We start from the raw sequence: 17,217 nt of genomic DNA on the forward strand, positions 1-17,217 counted from the left end.
ATAAATTATTTAATAAAAAACAAAAAATAATCATCCACATTGTCTCTCTCCCTCAAAGCATAAAAACAAAAAGTCACATTTCTGATGTGAAAGAATACTACACGCAATCAAACACAAAATGAAAGATTGGTTTATTTACCCATTTGAGAACAAAAAAAAAAAAATTCTAATTATGTAGACAAAATATTGTTTTTACCTATCTCACATTTGATTAATTTTTCAACAAAAATGGAAAAGATTGCACCCCGTGAATCATTTTTTAGTTGATGATGATTTCATAATTAGTGTTGTATGCTCTATTACTCGCACTCAAACATGTGTTTATTAGGTAGGACATTGATTTCAAGTGTTTTCTAAAAATATGAAAAGTCAAGTTATTATACGCATATGGCTCAAAAAAAAGTTATTATGCGCATACACAATTTAAAGATGAAATAAATCCTTTTATTCGAATACTCCCTTATTATAAGAAGAGCTTTATTTTTTAGATTTATAGAATGTTGAATGTGTTTGGTCCATATTATTGACTAGATACATCAAATATTTTATGAATCTAAAAAGTAAAGTTCTTCTTATAATAAGGACCGGAGGAAGTATTAATTATTTATTTAAAATTGTTCCTTGAATTCATGTAAAGAAGAAAGTTTTAAGCGCAAATTGTATCTTTAAAGTAACTAGTTCAACTTTGTTCACATTATAATCATCCATATTGTCCCTCTTTCATAGCATAAAAACAAAAAGTCACATTTATAATGCACACAATGTTGCACGTAATTAGAAAGACTAATTTCTTTATCCATTTAAGAAAAAAAAACAAATCTGATTATGTAGGCAAAATACATCTTTTACCTACCTCACATTTGATTCTTCAACAAAAATGGAAAAGATTGTATTCTAGGAATTGCTATCTAGTTAATGACGATAACATAGTGAGTGTTGTTGTACACTCTAACTCACACTTAAGCAACATACATCGATAAACGGAGCATAGCGAACCAGTGTGTGAGAGTGTTAGGACATTAATTTCAAACGTTCTCTGAAAATTTTCAGCATGCTTTGGAAAGTAACAATCCCAGTTAAGGTTCCATCTTCCTTTACAACCCACACATAACTCACACGGTGGGAAAGTGCTTGAATCATAACAGCAACCAAAGAACTCCAAGGGTAACAAACAATAGCTTCTGATCTCCTTACCACCCTTGAAGAGTATCCTCCATGCTTCCGATTCTTCCCGGACAAGCAAACATCTTCCTCTGATGAAGTCGAAGAAAACGAAGACCAAGAAGGTAGACTTGCTTCCTCCCCAAGTAACTCCAAAGCCGCATCAAGATTTTGCTCGCGCAACCTCTCCTTTACCAGCTGAACCAAATCCTCAGGTGGACCACCGCAGTCAATGTAAGCCAAGAGATCGCCAGCTGAGAGAGTTGCAATTGCAGGGGCAACAGCTTCATCACAAGAGTTCAACATAAAGGGCGAGATTTCTCCAACGAACTTGCCCTGCGGGTCAACCACTGCAACGGAGGATTGATGAACAATGGAAGCTGTGAGAAGCTCCAAAGCAGAGGATGCAGGGTCATCATAGTAAAGAAAAAAGAGGTTTTGTGTGTCTATAATGCCAAGCTTATCGATGGCTTCTGCAGCTATGGAGGAAAACACAGCAATTGAGTTGAGAAGGTAGCGCATTACATCCTCTTGAGTAAGCCAACAATATGCAAGCTTGTCATTGTGGAAAATGCCAGAGTCCAAAGTTTCACATTCCTTCTTCTTCCATCTCTTCTCGTTTGGTATTGGTATCACCACATTTTGTACCCCTTTAGACATTGCATCTATTGCCTCCAATAAACTGCATGTAACATTAATTCAATAAAGAACATTTATTCAATAAATAACATACTACTTTATGGATCATTGATTGACTGTAGTAATTATTACACAATTTCACACTGTTTTTAATCTAAACCGCGAGTCAGAAATCAGACAATCTATATTAAAAATTGTGTCTTTTAATCAAAAGCAATCTTAGTTGTTGATTTATGATTGGATGACTATAATCAATTACAACGTCCGTCCTCCGTCCTACTGTAATCGACTATTCTTGTACTTGACTATTATTAGCTTTTGTAGAATATAAGGCTAAAGTGGTCAATTGCATAAAACTATTATTTTGGTATTAAAAAATCAAAAATCTCACCTTCATCCTCTAAAACTTCAAAAATGGTGACTGAAATATCCTAAAAATCTTTTCAAATACCTATTTGATCCTACATTTGAGTTTTTCCCCTATTGTATATGTTTGAGATTTTGAAAGACCATGCCATTTTTCTTCTTATTCTCTTTTTTTTTTAAACCGAAATGAAATAATAAATACCACCCAATTCATACATACAAATAGAATATTCCAAATTTCGAGTTTTAATCTCGAACACCATGAATATCTAGTCTAACAATCTTGATATTCGATGATTGAGTTAAGACTTACGAATTTCAAACAATTTTATATTGCCATCTTCTTTATTATTCAATTTATTTACAAAGTCAAGTCAAGTCAACCGCAAACAAAAATTGAAAATGTTAGAACAAAACAGAACCACATAAAAAATTCAAGTAATAATAACCGAATATATTTCAAATGAAAATGGAATAATGAACGAACCTAGCATTAGGTTGAAGATGGCGAACGAGAGATGATTTATCTTCGGCTAGAAGAATTGAAATCTGAGAACGAAATGCATCGGCAGGAGATGAGAGATTCTCCGGTTTACAAAGAAAACAAATAATATCAACCATGCAGATTCTTCCAATACATTTGCAATGAAATTGATCAAAATCCTCTTCGTTATTGTTATTGCTATAAATGGAATGGTGACAATTCCAAACGCTTAAAGAAGAATGGCGAAATTTATGAATGGCGTTAAGAGCATCGGCTATGGTGTGGGTGACAGAAATTGACCTGAGTGGTGGTTTGCCGAGGCATAGATCGGAAACTTCATGCCCTGATAATCTTACTGCCATACACAACAACCACAGGGAGAATTTCTATCACGTACACCACACGGCGTAACAAACCAAACGCAATGAAATTTGAGAGAGAATTTTGGTTTTAAAGAGAAAGGAGATTTTTTGGTGGCGCAAATTAAGGTGATTGTTGGAGTTGCTAAATTTATAAGAGTAGATTAGATGACTGGGTTACCTCAATACCAAAGACCGTGCGTGCATATACACTTGTCACGTGACACCGTCTCTATATGGGATTAACATCAATCAAACTAAGCGGACCGCATCCAAATTAATATCATACAACGACAAAATACCTACGAATAATAGGATAAAATTAAAGTCACTAAATTATTCATGCTTCCGGATCTGTAACGATGATGCTCAAATCATTGAGTGAATCTGCGATTGATTGAAGTGTAAAAATCATTTTTTTTATTGATAGACGAAATGACAAAGTCATTGAAAACTCACACACACGTAAAGTGGAGTGACCGAAGTTCGAACCCGATCTGATGTCCGATTCTAACAATTTCGACATTTCAACTAGTTGAACTAGGATTTGCCTAAAAAAATAATTGAAAGTGAGGAAATCAGTTGCTCTATATGGAAAATTAATAGTTTTCTTTATGGAAATAAAAAATTTGGTAGGAGAAATTATTATTTGTTGTTGGCAAAAATAAAATGTAGAACAGACTATTTTAGGGCCTGCGTTTTGAAACAATTTGTCTCATCTGAACAGAAAGATGGCAGCCACCGCTGCAAAAGCTGCTTTCACCACCACCATCCCTTCATCTTCAAACTCAAACCACGTTTTCAGAACCACCTTCCCATTTTCCACACACACAAACACTCCCTCTAAACTCCATCTCCGCTCACTCAAAATCTCCGCTTCAGTTTCCAACTCTCCCCAACAAATCACCTCCCTCCCCTCAACCGAACATTTCATTTCCCGATTTGCCCTCAACGAACCACGTAAAGGCGCCGATATCCTCGTCGAAGCACTCGAACGTCAAGGCGTCACTGATGTCTTCGCTTACCCTGGCGGCGCGTCAATGGAAATCCATCAAGCACTCACGCGCTCAAAAACCATCCGTAACGTTCTTCCACGTCACGAACAAGGTGGAATTTTCGCTGCCGAGGGTTACGCTCGTTCCTCGGGTCTCTCTGGTGTTTGCATCGCTACTTCCGGTCCCGGTGCTACTAACCTCGTCAGTGGACTCGCTGATGCTCTGCTTGATAGTATTCCGCTTGTTGCAATTACCGGTCAAGTTCCTCGGAGAATGATAGGAACTGATGCTTTTCAAGAAACTCCGATTGTTGAGGTAACTAGATCAATCACGAAGCATAATTATCTTGTTCTTGATGTTGATGATATACCTAGGATAGTGAATGAAGCGTTTTTCTTAGCTACTTCAGGTAGACCTGGACCTGTGTTGATTGATATACCTAAGGATATTCAGCAACAGATTTCGGTTCCGAATTGGGATCAACCTCTTAGGTTAGCAGGGTATACGGCTAGGTTACCGAAATCACCTCAGAAGGTGCATTTAGAGCAGATTGTTAGGTTGATTATGGAATCTAAGAAACCTGTTTTGTATGCTGGTGGTGGTAGTTTGAATTCTAGTGAGGAATTGAAGCGTTTTGTTCAGTTAACTGGTGTTCCGGTTGCTAGTACTTTGATGGGTTTGGGTTCGTATCCTACTTCGGATGAGAATTCACTGCAAATGCTTGGAATGCATGGAACTGTTTATGCTAATTATGCTGTTGATAAGAGTGATCTTTTGCTTGCTTTTGGAGTTCGGTTTGATGATCGGGTTACCGGGAAGCTTGAGGCTTTTGCTAGTCGGGCTAAGATTGTTCATATTGACATTGATTCTGCTGAGATTGGGAAGAATAAGCAGGCTCATGTTTCGGTATGTGGGGATTTGAAGTTGGCTTTGAGGGGTATTAATCAAATTTTGGAGAGTAAAGGGATACAGAGTAAGCTTGATTTTGGAGCTTGGAGAGAAGAACTGAATGAGCAGAAACGTAGGTTTCCGATGAGTTATAAGACGTTTGATGAAGCTATTCCTCCGCAATATGCTATACAGGTTCTTGATGAGCTTACTAATGGGGATGCTATCATAAGTACTGGTGTTGGACAGCACCAGATGTGGGCTGCTCAATTTTACAGCTACAAGAGACCTAGACAGTGGTTGACCTCTGCTGGTCTTGGCGCCATGGGGTTTGGGTTGCCTGCTGCCATGGGAGCTGCTGTCGCTAATCCTGACGCTATTGTGGTTGACATCGATGGTGATGGAAGTTTTATGATGAATGTTCAGGAGCTTGCTACGATAAAGGTGGAGAATCTCCCGGTTAAGATACTGTTGCTGAACAATCAACACTTGGGTATGGTTGTTCAGTGGGAGGATCGGTTCTATAAAGCCAATAGAGCTCACACCTATTTGGGAGACCCAGCCAATGAGAAAGAAATATTCCCCAATATGTTGAAATTTGCAGATGCTTGTGGTATTCCGGCAGCTCGTGTGACAAAGAGAGCAGACCTTAGAGCAGCAATTCAAAAAATGCTGGATACCCCTGGCCCCTACCTGCTTGATGTCATTGTACCGCATCAAGAGCACGTGTTGCCGATGATTCCCGCTAATGGATCCTTCGATGATGTCATAACTGAGGGTGATGGCAGGATAAGTTACTGATTTCTCAAGTTAGGTTTATCTTGATACGGGCTTTGTATAATAGTAAGCCATAATGTTATAGTTTTTGTTTTAGCATTGGTAATAAGACAACCTTGTTGGTAATAAGAAAAACTTGTTTGTTTCATTTCCCTTATAAATATACCCTAGTTACTGCTCTTATAAGTTATAACGGCTATTTTAATTGGTATTTCTCTTGGATTATTTGTTTACTGAAATCAGTTTTTTTCTGCCTCTATGATTTGGTTGTGTTCCTTTATGAAGTATGAGTAGCTGAATAGCAGAATTAGCATAATATCATCGTACTAGTTTATTTCAATGGAAGATCTTCTTTCTTATGATCTGAATGCCTGTTTTTAGGCACTAACCGTGACGGCTCCATTCCATTCTATATTAGGTGATGAAACTGTGTCATATTACTTCTTGAACTCCTAAGATCAATAGTGTAAGGCAACCTGACTGTCATGCAAATTGAAATTGACTTGAGTGGATCATCTGTAATTCGTTTATTTATTTGCTTACTCTTTTATATGGCAAACATTACAATGCCTGTGCAAGCTATACAGCTTATAACCACCCCATAGTAGGAAACGAATAGTAGTTTTCACAATCAATGTTTAATTGCAATTCAACCAAGCGTTTTGCAAAACAGAACTGTCTTTAAGACTTGATCCATGAATGGAATTGTGCCAGGAGTGATCTTAACATCTTTTACATGTTTTTTTTTTTTTTATACTATTTTTTTCCAATTTTAATGGCATTTCTTATTAGTTATACTATATATATTTTGGAATAATTTGTTTTCTTACAATAATAAAGCATAAAATAAACCCATTATTTCAGATAAAAAATAAATAAAAATAAACCCATTATTTTACTATGAAATAAGCGTGAAATGTAAGGTTACACATCAACATCATCATAGTCATAGTAATGAATAATTGAATATTAAATGTTAGGGAAGCCACCCTTACCAAAGAGTGAGCAGTCTCATTAGTCAATCTCCAAATAAATTCTATCTAAAAATTTGATTTATGAGGTAAAATATATATAGACTTGCGAACTAAATAATCAAATTTAGATGAATTCAACTTTGAAGGGTGCAACTGCAAGCTGTTACCGACTACTCCAACGATAGTAATAGTGATGTAAGCAAACCTTATGCAAATAACGCTGAGTCAGTTGAAAGTTTTGTATATATGGAAATATATGTTGTATATTTGTTGAAATAGCCTTTTCTTTTACAACAACAATAAAGTTAGAGAAATGATAATTCAACATAAAATACTGACAAAAATAAGATTTTAGATTTTTTTTATATATTTTTTTGGCTTCGATTTGCGTGTAACATGTGTAAAAAAAAATATGTTCATCTTTTGTCTATACTTTTGTGTGTCTAAACAACAGACCTCGTAAAGTTTTACTATTTCACTATGAAATAAGCGCATAATATATTGAAGAACGTGATTATAATGACGAGAGATTAAACATCAATGAAACAATCTTAGTCAAAGAATGAATAACCCGACCTCATTAATTAATTGATTTATTGACAAATTCTATCGAGAAAAGGCTGAAAATACATTTACACTCACAAATTAAATAATCAAATTTAGAGAAATTCAATATGAAGAATGCAAACGAGTAATAATGACTATTTAATACAATAGTCGTTCTCTTTTTTCTGGTTTATCTATTAGGGAGGGATGATTGAGGATCAATTTTGATCCAAAATCACCTCTCTTGATTCTTTTTTAATTACGTTTTTTTATTTAAATAAGTGATTATGACATATTCTTGAGTTCGTTTGAGATTTTCATATTTGTGATTTTATTTGTCTGGTGTTTGTTTTGAGTCCCGTCTTGGTACGGTGTTTGTTTTGAGTCCCGTCTCAGTACGGTGTTTGTCCCGTCTTGGTACGGTGTTTGTTTTGTTCATTTTTGCAGATTTTTTTCGATTCAGATCCAATACAGATTCAATGACTCTAGCGTCTTCAACGTTGCAGATCCAGGATCATGACTATTCCGGACACTTGTATTTCGTCATATCAATTGTAGGCTTAAAGATAAAGCCGTTTTATGCTATTAACTTGGATGCTGTGAGATTGTTCGCAGATTCATCATTTTTAGTTTTTAGCGGTTTTGAATATGTAATGATTTTGATTGATGTACTATCTACCAATATGAATGAATGAATAATGTTTATGTTTGTAAAAAAAAACACACAATAGTCATTTAGGCAAAATCAACTTGGCCCATGAACTGTTCTTTTTCTTTTATAAGGAAGTTTTATTAGTATTTTTTATTTATTTTATAGTAAAGTCTTATTAATATTGTTTTGATAAGATATAAGTGGTATTATTAATTGAGTTTAATGACATAAGAAGAGTACATTTTTTTCACATATTTAAATGCTTCAACTTTTCATGTCATATCAAGAAAATAGGGTTAAGTGGGGTGATGTGGCGGAAAACATAATTGTGATTGGTTGACAGTGTAAAATTATTTTACACTATATGTGCATATTATTTTTTCTCTTATTATTTTTTTCTAAATTATTAGAGAAAGTAAATACAATATCAATAATGTATTTTATCAAATCACCTCATTTTTATATATTGCACATGTTAGACAAACTCTTTTATTAATTATATTGACGGATTGATTAAATTTTATTGGATGCAAATATAAAATTAATTTAATATGAATTAAGCTAAATTTATTATATGTCTCCATGAACATAGTTCAATGGGATATTATATTTTAGAGTTTAATGGAGATACACCGAAGTTCCGAAGTTTTAAAATAATTTTACACGATCATTCGATAAGAAACCACAAATCTTTCATGTCATATGAAGAAAGTGGGGTGACGTGACAGAATTCATTGTTGTAATTGATTGACGGTGTAAAATTATTTTACACTGTCAGTACATATTCATTTTTCTTTATATTTTATATGTATGGTCGAAGTTCGAATTTGAAAAATAAATTTCTTTTTTTTTTTACCGTCGAAAAATAAATTTCTTTTTTTTTTGGTACAAAAGAGGTCCTAAGCTCAAGAAAAATAAATTTCTAATCATCAAACTATTTAACAAAATAAAATTAAATTTATTATGGGGAGTAATAATATATTTTCATTAACTTCATAAAATAATAAAGTTTTTTATTTTGAAGCATTCATCATAAAATAATAATTAACTTCATGTTTTGGATTTAGAAATGGTTGGTTGCAATTATTTGAAGATGATTAACGCTTGATTCACATCAGACTCATTTCTTCATAAACCAATTTAATTTAGGGTTTCAAATTTCTCACCAATACCATTTCATCACCTTCGTTACCTTCCCTGCAATGTCTGACATCGAAAATCACGCAAATCATGCTGCTTCTTCCCCCGATAAGGTGCTTCATTTTCCCCTCTTCCGTAATTTATTCTTTTGCCAAATAGTTTAGTTAGAATTTTTCTATCCGTAATCGTATATGGTTCTGGAATTCATACACAGATATAATTTTTTTTTTTTGGTTTTAGGTCATTCCTTTGCTTCAGTTAGCTTGATTACGTTTTCAGAAGTGATTGATTGCAATATGATTTTTTTTTTATCTTGCTCTTATTTTTAAGTTTATCTAACAAGATAATAGGTTTGATGTAAATGCAGTGTTTGTGAGGTAGTATTTGTAATTAGCGATGTGAGGTAGTATTTGTAATTAGCGATTGATCATATATGTGTATTAATTCTTACATTGAGATTTTGTTTGATCACATACTTATGCTAATAATTGTGCATGATTAAGAAATAGGAATGAAGGGATACCATGAGATTAGATGAAGTACTTGAGAGGTGTGGAGTTAAAGGTTGTTGTTGGTTTAGATGACTTGTTCATACGGAAAGTTTAGTACTATGAAGCACGGACACTCCTCAAATTAGGCGTGTCCCGGTGTCGGACGGCCGTCGGTGTTCGACACTGACAAATATAATTACATTAAATTATGTTATTTTCTCAAATTATTATCGGTGTCAGTGTCCCGTTGTGTCCGCTGTTTGTGCTTCACGGGTTTATACTTTTATGGGTCACTATTAATAAGCATAATTTCACTTTTTAAGTCCATTGAATAACTGATGTATTTGGTCTATAGTATTCAATTTGCAGTTGTTTTATGGGATTAAAATCTAAAATGTATATTGCTTGCTTGTATACTCTGTGATTATTTGTTTTGGTTAATCACTCGATATGTGAGGCAAGGGTTAGAATAGATGACTGGTTGTTTTTAAATACCTCAGCCAAGTTCCAGGGGATCTGGTCATGAGAGCACGAGGATGAGAAGGAGAGACGGAGACAGGAAAAGTTTTCATGACCACCGTGACCGTCATAGAGATGATAAGTATGAAGGAAGAGGCAAATATGACAGTTATAATCGTCAACGTGGCCGTGATTATGATAGGTTGGATTATTCATCATTCTTTTCTCCTCTTTTCTGATTAGATTAAATTTTCTGAAGCAATGTATAGACTATAGATCAGCAAAACTTTCTATGTACTGTTTATCATTTCATACATCAGATAGGTATGTTCCTTTTGTAGGCATAATGACTATGATCGAGACAGAGATACAAGGAGCAGATATGGAGCACATTCAAAGAGATCCAGGAGGGAATCTAGATCTAGATCACGGTCCAGATCCCCTTCTCAATCTGAAAGGTACGTGGACTTCTATTTTCAGTTTGTCTATTATTCTTGTGATATTAACTATCTCCTTGCTCTTTGATAATTACCAAATTACCAATGTTTGATTTATATCCAAGCCTATTGATCTAGCCTCACTTTCCAACACAATTTTAGCTTAAATAAAATACAAAGTCGACGTTTTGGCTTGTTAAATAAAATACAAGGTGAGATAGGTATATTGAAAACAACTTTTATCGACAAAGTTTTGTTCAAGGCCAGCCCAACATATGTTGGCCTAAAGCATCGCTTCACATAAGGTCTTTTTAAAATTATTAATAATATTTTTTTTTTTTATAAAATTCTATTTTTTTTTCTAAAGTATAATTATTAAGGTTGATATAATTTTTTGCTGTATGTGTACACTGTGGTACCAGTGGAGCTCAATCGATTTCTTTTGCGGGCCAAAATGGTTTTGTAATGTATTTAAATATCAAAATCCCGCTTAATAATAACATACTATAAAAATATTTTTTTTACTTAAATTATGACAAATGTAACAATTTGCGTGCAATTAAAAAACAATACTATATGATGTGTACACGCACAAATAAGAATATGTGATACGCCTGTTACATTTTTTTGCTGGAAACCAGTAGCTGTTAAAAATGTAAAAGCCTTTTTTTCTAAAACTATACTAGTACAAAAGTATTGCCTGCTAGAATCTAAGCAGAAACACTTAACTTGCATAATTAGGCTCAATTTGTTGGTAATGTTTGTGAAACATTTAATATATGAGAAATAGTAAATGTGGCTCAATTTTGAACCCTAATAATCTAGAAAAATGGGAGGCTCAATTTTAGATCCTGTAGCTGTTTAAGTACAACATTATTTTGTTTCAATTTGACTCTTGAGCTCTCATTTGTCTTCAGCAAAAGGACCTCTGGTTTTGACATGGCACCACCTGCTACGGGTGTAACTCCCACCGTTTCAGGTTTGTACTTGACCTCAATTTTTTAGCACATACATGTATGGATTCCTCATTGAATTTCGTATAAGTTAGCTTCAGTTTTATTTTCCTTCCATATTCAGTCTGTATTAGGTGTTGCCTTAGATTAAGTGTTTCACTTTCTGCTGATATTTAATATTTTCTTTACATATTTAAGGTGATAAATTTACTTTTGAAACTAAGAATCATTCTTGTGTTGTTTTGCTGTTGTGTGTGGTTTTGTGTCTGGCTTATTTTTATGGTTGGGTAAGAAGACAATGTTGGGCTGCATGTCCTACCAACCTACCTATCAGCGTACACCTTGTAGCATATTCAATGGCTGGCTTATACATTCTGTAGCTGGACCTTTCATTCTCAACCGGAAAAAGTTGCCTATTGGTAGACACTTATTTCCCCCAGCATCTCCAGTGGTTTAACTCATTTCTAAATTTTTATATATTCAATTGTACTTTATATTAGGTATGATATATTTTCTTTCATTTTGGCTTTATTTGTCGTGAAATGAATGCTTATAGTTTCCTTATTTGTTCAATCTAGCGACAACCTATAAACTCATGCATTGTTTTTATCTACAACTGAATTTTATATATTATCCTTTTATTAAATTTAATAAGAATGCAGGGCAAATGCCGGGGATTGCTCATATGATTCAAGGAGCTACACAAAATTTCTCACCATATGGGATATCACAGGTGCTAGTTTTTCATGATTGTGCACCAGATTTTCAGCTATTTTAATTCTACGAGCACACTAGATGATTTAATTTGTCACAGATTGGAGCTCTTTCCTTAATGCAAGTTCAACCTATGACACAGCAGGTTTGTGTGATTCCGTATACATTTGTGTTAATATATGCATCTGCAAGCTTATATGTCTGAATGACAGTTTTTATTTATTTTTTCGTTCTAAAAGGCTACAAGGCACGCTCGGCGAGTGTATGTTGGTGGGCTTCCTCCTTTTACTAACGAGCAGGTTCTCTATATGCACATATCACCCATATAATATCTAAAATGGTTGACAACTCTTAAAGTGGTTCCTTCCTGTTCTATGTTAATTTTTTTTTTTATCTAATTTAAACAATATTGCAAATTGCTATTGCATAGTATTTTTTTCTGCCTGCTCCATTAGTAGAATTAGGTTATTTTGCAATTAATGTAATTTAAAAATTGATTCCCTTCGCTTTTCCGAATTGTTTTGAGTTTCTTTTATTTTTGTTAACAGACAATTGCATCTTTCTTTAGCCATGTCATGCTTGCTATTGGTGGAAATTCTGCTGGAACAGGTGTAGTAAGCTCAATAATTTATTTTGTGATTATACCTGTATAAGATTGGACATACTCTACTCAAATTCAATAACTTATCAAAGAATGCTGTTTCATTAATTTGACCTTTTCATTACCAGAAATTGTGCTGAAATCGTATTTTACATTAAAAAAAAAGATTATGTAGGTTTTTTAATCAAATTGTTTTATGGCGTGCAAGTTTTACTACATATTTATTTGTTTAATATTCAATATTTGTATTGAATATATTTATTGCACAATTTAAGTGTCTTGAGTCTTAGACTAGAGTTTATTTATGTATGTATTATATGTTATTTGTTTATTTATTTCCATGATTGCTTTGTTGATTAGTTTATTAAAAATGTCCTGATTTATAGGTGACTCGGTTGTCAATGTGTACATTAATCACGAGAAGAAATTCGCGTTTGTGGAGATGAGAACCGTTGAAGAAGCTAGCAATGCAATGGCTTTAGATGGAATAGTATTTGAGGCAAGCACTTTCATATTATTGCGAAGACATCATAAGTTTTGATATTAAATTGAAATCAACAATAGAAGGAATTAAATATGTCAACTTTTGTACTGTCCATATCTTTAAACATCATAATAACTTGAGAGAAATAAAATTAGTGGATCATATATATTATTAAACACCGATGTTTTTCTTGTGATATCTCAGGGTGTTGCTGTGAGGGTTCGCAGGCCAACTGACTATAACCCTTCGTTAGCTGCAACTCTAGGTCCTTGCCAGCCAAGTTCAAACCTTAACTTGTCTGCCGTTGGACTTACTGCAGGGTAAGTTGACCATGTAGTTTGACGGTAATGTGGGTGTTTTTACATGGACTTTACATAATGTTGGTGTATACCTTCTGTTCTGACCTATCTGGAATATTCCCACTTCCCAGTACAATTGGTGGAGCCGAGGGACTTGATCGCATATTTGTGGGTGGGCTGCCATACTACTTTACTGAAGTACAAATGAGAGAATTGCTTCAAGCTTTTGGGTATGATTGTCATGGATATATTTATTTATGTGTTTACTCTTTTCTGCATTCTGGAATTGTATTCTGGAGGAATTTTACATTATTTTCCAACCATGCTTATCGATTTACAAGCATAAACCTGAATTTATGTTGTCATATCATTTGACCCATTGCAGCCCTCTCCGGAATTTTGATATAGTTAGAGATAAAGACACGGGAAATTCTAAAGGATATGGTTTCTGCATCTATCAGGTGAAGAAAGTTGTATTGTAGAACATATAAATCTTAATGATAATTTACTTTTCAAATGTTTCTGTTTTGAATAATTACCTTGCAAATGTTTTTGGGGCATTTGGTAATTTCCTAACAGAGTATAAAGCTTCTTTGTAATTTTTTATTAAAATTTATTTTCTGGGTAATCTTTTTAGGATCCAGCAGTAACAGACATTGCTTGTGCCTCTCTCAATGGCCTTAAAATGGGAGATAAAACATTGACAGTAAGGCGTGCTACTGTCAGGTTGGCCTTTCTATTGGAGAGTCTATCCGTTATTTGCTTGAACTTTGTATTTAATCTATTTCCTGATTTTGTTTTCAAATATTTTTGTTACTGCCATGGCAGTATGGCACACAAAATTTCCAATATTTCTTCCTTCAACATGGTCATTTGCTACAGAATACGACTCATAGAAATAGAAGGTAGAAATTTAAATTGAAAATAAGAAATGATCAAGGAGGAGGAAGTAATTAACTGAGAATCTTAGACTGTACTCAATAATACTCCTTTTAAGTTGGCAAACCTCTGGTAGTTTCAATATTACTAGAAACCTTAATTGATATTATTCTTAATAGGAAATTGTAATTTACTATAAACCCCTGAATCCCGTTGTTGCTGATTAGTCCTAATTCCCTTAGATACCATATACATGGAATAGACCATTCTGTTATGCTGTCAAGTTTCTTTATATTTGTTTTAGCATCTGTTCATCTTGTGTGCTTTTGGTATTTTGTTGTATTCCATTCCCTCAGCTCTTTCCTGCTGTTTGTTTGTGTTTGTCATAATGCCATTGATCATGTAATGAGCATGGAGCAAGGAGGTTAATAGTGGCTCATATGAATTTTGTATTTTCTTTAAAGCTGACGTTGCTGCAATACGCATGGATACATTTTTATTATCTAGATGACTAAATCTTAAATTGATATTTTTTTTTTTTACTTATCATTGTAATGTACTCGTTGGCAGTGGACATTCTAAACCAGAAGAGGATAACATCTTTGCACGGGCACAACAGCATATAGCTATGCAGGTGAGTCACATAATTTACCTTATTTTTTTCTACTTGTTTGCCATTTATTATTACTCTCGATTATTTACGTTCTTCATCTAACAGAAAATAGCTTTGGAAGTGGTTGGGCTAAATATTCCAGGAGTCGAAAGAATCCCAACAAGTGAAGAAAGCCCCACTAAAGTTTTATGTTTAACTGAGGTGATTCTAGTTTCTATTACATGCAAAATTTTATCAACCAAATACTGTGTGTAAAAGTTTTGACAGATTGATTTGCTTTCTAATTTTTTGTTGACGATTTGATTTGACTGACCCTTGTTGGGTTTTTAACCTCACCCGTTCTACCTGATTTTTTTTGAAGGCCGTCACTACTGAACAATTAACTGATAATGGAGAATATGAAGAAATATTGGAAGACATGCGAGATGAATGCCGGAAATTTGGTATGCATGTTGTGTAATGTCTCCTGTCCTGTTACTTGACCTTTTTCTGCTTAAAGCTGTGCATTTGAATATTACATTTTCTCTGGTTTAGCGGGTGAATTGCATCTATTTATAAGATGTAATTGAACTCATCCAAGTTTTTGTAAAACTATGCTTGGGGAATAAATAGTAAGATTGTTCAGCTAATGTCTGGATCGACATGTTTAGCTTGGTGTAGACAAGTGCCCAAACAAGTTTGGTATTTCAATTATGTAGTCAATTCCCCTTTCGATAGCAATTTGGTACTATGGTTGCAAAACAAAAAATTGTTGGAAAAGCTTGTCTTTTGGTGACATAGAATATTAAAAAAGTTGTATTTGTATGTATATATAGTCTACGATTACTCACCACAATGTCCCTTGTTGTCAGTCATTATAGGTGTTATAGGAAGTGTGCTCCTCATCTAATGACTTTATTTTTGTGATCGTCTATTTTATTGCGAGTTCAATAGGGAAAAATCAACTAATGAATGTTCTGGAATTCCCATTAACTTCTTTGTTCATGGATTTCTGGTTGATATACTTTCTTCTACTTTATTGGAATGTACAGGGACCTTGATGAATGTTGTTATTCCTCGTCCAAATCCAAACGGAGAGCTGTCTACGGGTATTGGAAAGGTACGTAGTTCACTTGCGATACATTTGAGTTCTCAATTCTTCTAACATGCCAGGCATATAGCTCCGCTTTAGTGTGTACATGTAGTGCTTGAGTCACAAATTTCATGCACCTCGAGCTTTGTGCTCTTACTCTTACACTGTCTTTTTTAACAATTGGAATTTGCGAGGTTATTCTTAATCCAAACTCAGTTGTTTGAATATGGTGTTGGTTTCTCTTGTAGGTGTTCTTGGAATACTCTGACTGTACTGCTTCTTTGGCTGCAAAAAATGCTCTACATGGTAGAAAATTTGGGGGAAATACTGTGACTGCTGTTTATTATCCAGAAGAAAAATATCATAGTATGGAGTATGATTTATAATCAATTGTAAGGATAATTATCTGTTTGTAGTGTTTATAGCCACTTTTCGTCACTGAAATTTACAACCAAGTTTATTAGATATTTGAAAAGAAAAAAAAGTCTATTAGATATTATAATGTATTTGTCAATCACATATTGAGGCTATTGCCTTGATGTGTACATGCATTCACGGGAAAATAGCTTATACTCAAGTATAATTTTAATAATTGTTGGTTAAATTCTTCAAATTCGTCGCCAATGTATGTATATATTGAATATTTTGTTCTTTTGCGCTTTTGGATTAACACTTTCACTTGCCACATAAGTTTAGTGCAAGTGCTTGATGCGCAGTGTGCGAGTGTTGTAAACCTACTTGTAAAACAAATCATGACTTCCACTTCATGTGGTTTCAGTTTGTAAAACTATTGTCTGCCCGTAATTTAAAAAGCAGAAAGAAATGCCATTTTCTCGACTTAATTTTAAGTAACCTCTTCGATGAATATACTCCCTCCGTTCCAAATTATAAGCAAAAAGTAGCCAACAAAAGTGAATGTATTTGGTCCAAATTTTTAACTAAATATATCAAATTTTTTTGACTTATTTTTATTTATATTTTGGGACGGAATGAGTAAGTCAATATACCCAACAGTAACAACTAAATAGTTAAGCCGGAAAAGTTTTGCAACTATCCAAACATGAAATATCTTAGCCACGACGATGTAAAACATATAAAAGGTATCCTACTACATAACATGATCATAATAATTAATAAGTCATGGGTGCACCAAAGAAATACTTTTGAAATACTAAAACAAGTATTTTTAGCAGAATTGGAAAATGTAGCAATATTAGATCCGGTTTAGTGGTGA

At 33.9% G+C, this 17,217-nt stretch overlaps 3 protein-coding genes across 6 annotated transcripts; 2 read left to right on the forward strand and 1 right to left on the reverse strand.

Annotated features, from left to right (window-relative positions):
* Window positions 1-603: 603 nt before the first annotated feature.
* Window positions 604-3,148, reverse strand: LOC123907082 (CBS domain-containing protein CBSX5-like). Its single transcript, XM_045957176.1, has 2 exons — window positions 2,654-3,148; window positions 604-1,843 (listed from the first exon to the last, which is right to left on the reverse strand). Exons 1-2 carry the CDS (start codon window positions 3,010-3,012, stop codon window positions 1,012-1,014), a joined length of 1,191 nt encoding a protein of 396 aa, XP_045813132.1. The 5' UTR covers window positions 3,013-3,148; the 3' UTR covers window positions 604-1,011.
* Window positions 3,149-3,586: 438 nt separating this feature from the next.
* LOC123907083 (acetolactate synthase 3, chloroplastic-like) lies at window positions 3,587-5,908 on the forward strand. The gene has a single exon (XM_045957177.1). It carries the CDS (start codon window positions 3,741-3,743, stop codon window positions 5,691-5,693), a length of 1,953 nt encoding a protein of 650 aa, XP_045813133.1. The 5' UTR covers window positions 3,587-3,740; the 3' UTR covers window positions 5,694-5,908.
* Window positions 5,909-8,846: 2,938 nt separating this feature from the next.
* Window positions 8,847-16,596, forward strand: LOC123907084 (splicing factor U2af large subunit A-like). Of its 4 annotated transcripts, XM_045957178.1 has the most exons (18): window positions 8,847-9,094; window positions 9,973-10,133; window positions 10,273-10,389; window positions 11,286-11,347; window positions 11,984-12,054; window positions 12,136-12,180; window positions 12,275-12,334; window positions 12,584-12,644; window positions 13,023-13,135; window positions 13,325-13,440; window positions 13,551-13,649; window positions 13,805-13,880; window positions 14,057-14,145; window positions 14,869-14,932; window positions 15,017-15,112; window positions 15,273-15,354; window positions 15,943-16,010; window positions 16,232-16,596. In XM_045957178.1, exons 1-18 carry the CDS (start codon window positions 9,044-9,046, stop codon window positions 16,367-16,369), a joined length of 1,569 nt encoding a protein of 522 aa, XP_045813134.1. In that variant the 5' UTR covers window positions 8,847-9,043; the 3' UTR covers window positions 16,370-16,596. The 4 variants fall into 4 exon arrangements, with proteins under 4 accessions (XP_045813134.1, XP_045813135.1, XP_045813136.1 ...); XM_045957179.1 differs by lacking the exon at window positions 12,136-12,180 and having other exon boundaries at window positions 8,901-9,094; XM_045957180.1 differs by lacking the exons at window positions 8,847-9,094; window positions 9,973-10,133 and adding an exon at window positions 11,617-11,740 and having other exon boundaries at window positions 10,310-10,389.
* Window positions 16,597-17,217: the final 621 nt, after the last annotated feature.

Source organism: Trifolium pratense, linkage group LG2, assembly GCF_020283565.1.
Source record: "Trifolium pratense cultivar HEN17-A07 linkage group LG2, ARS_RC_1.1, whole genome shotgun sequence".
Lineage (NCBI taxonomy): Eukaryota > Viridiplantae > Streptophyta > Magnoliopsida > Fabales > Fabaceae > Trifolium > Trifolium pratense.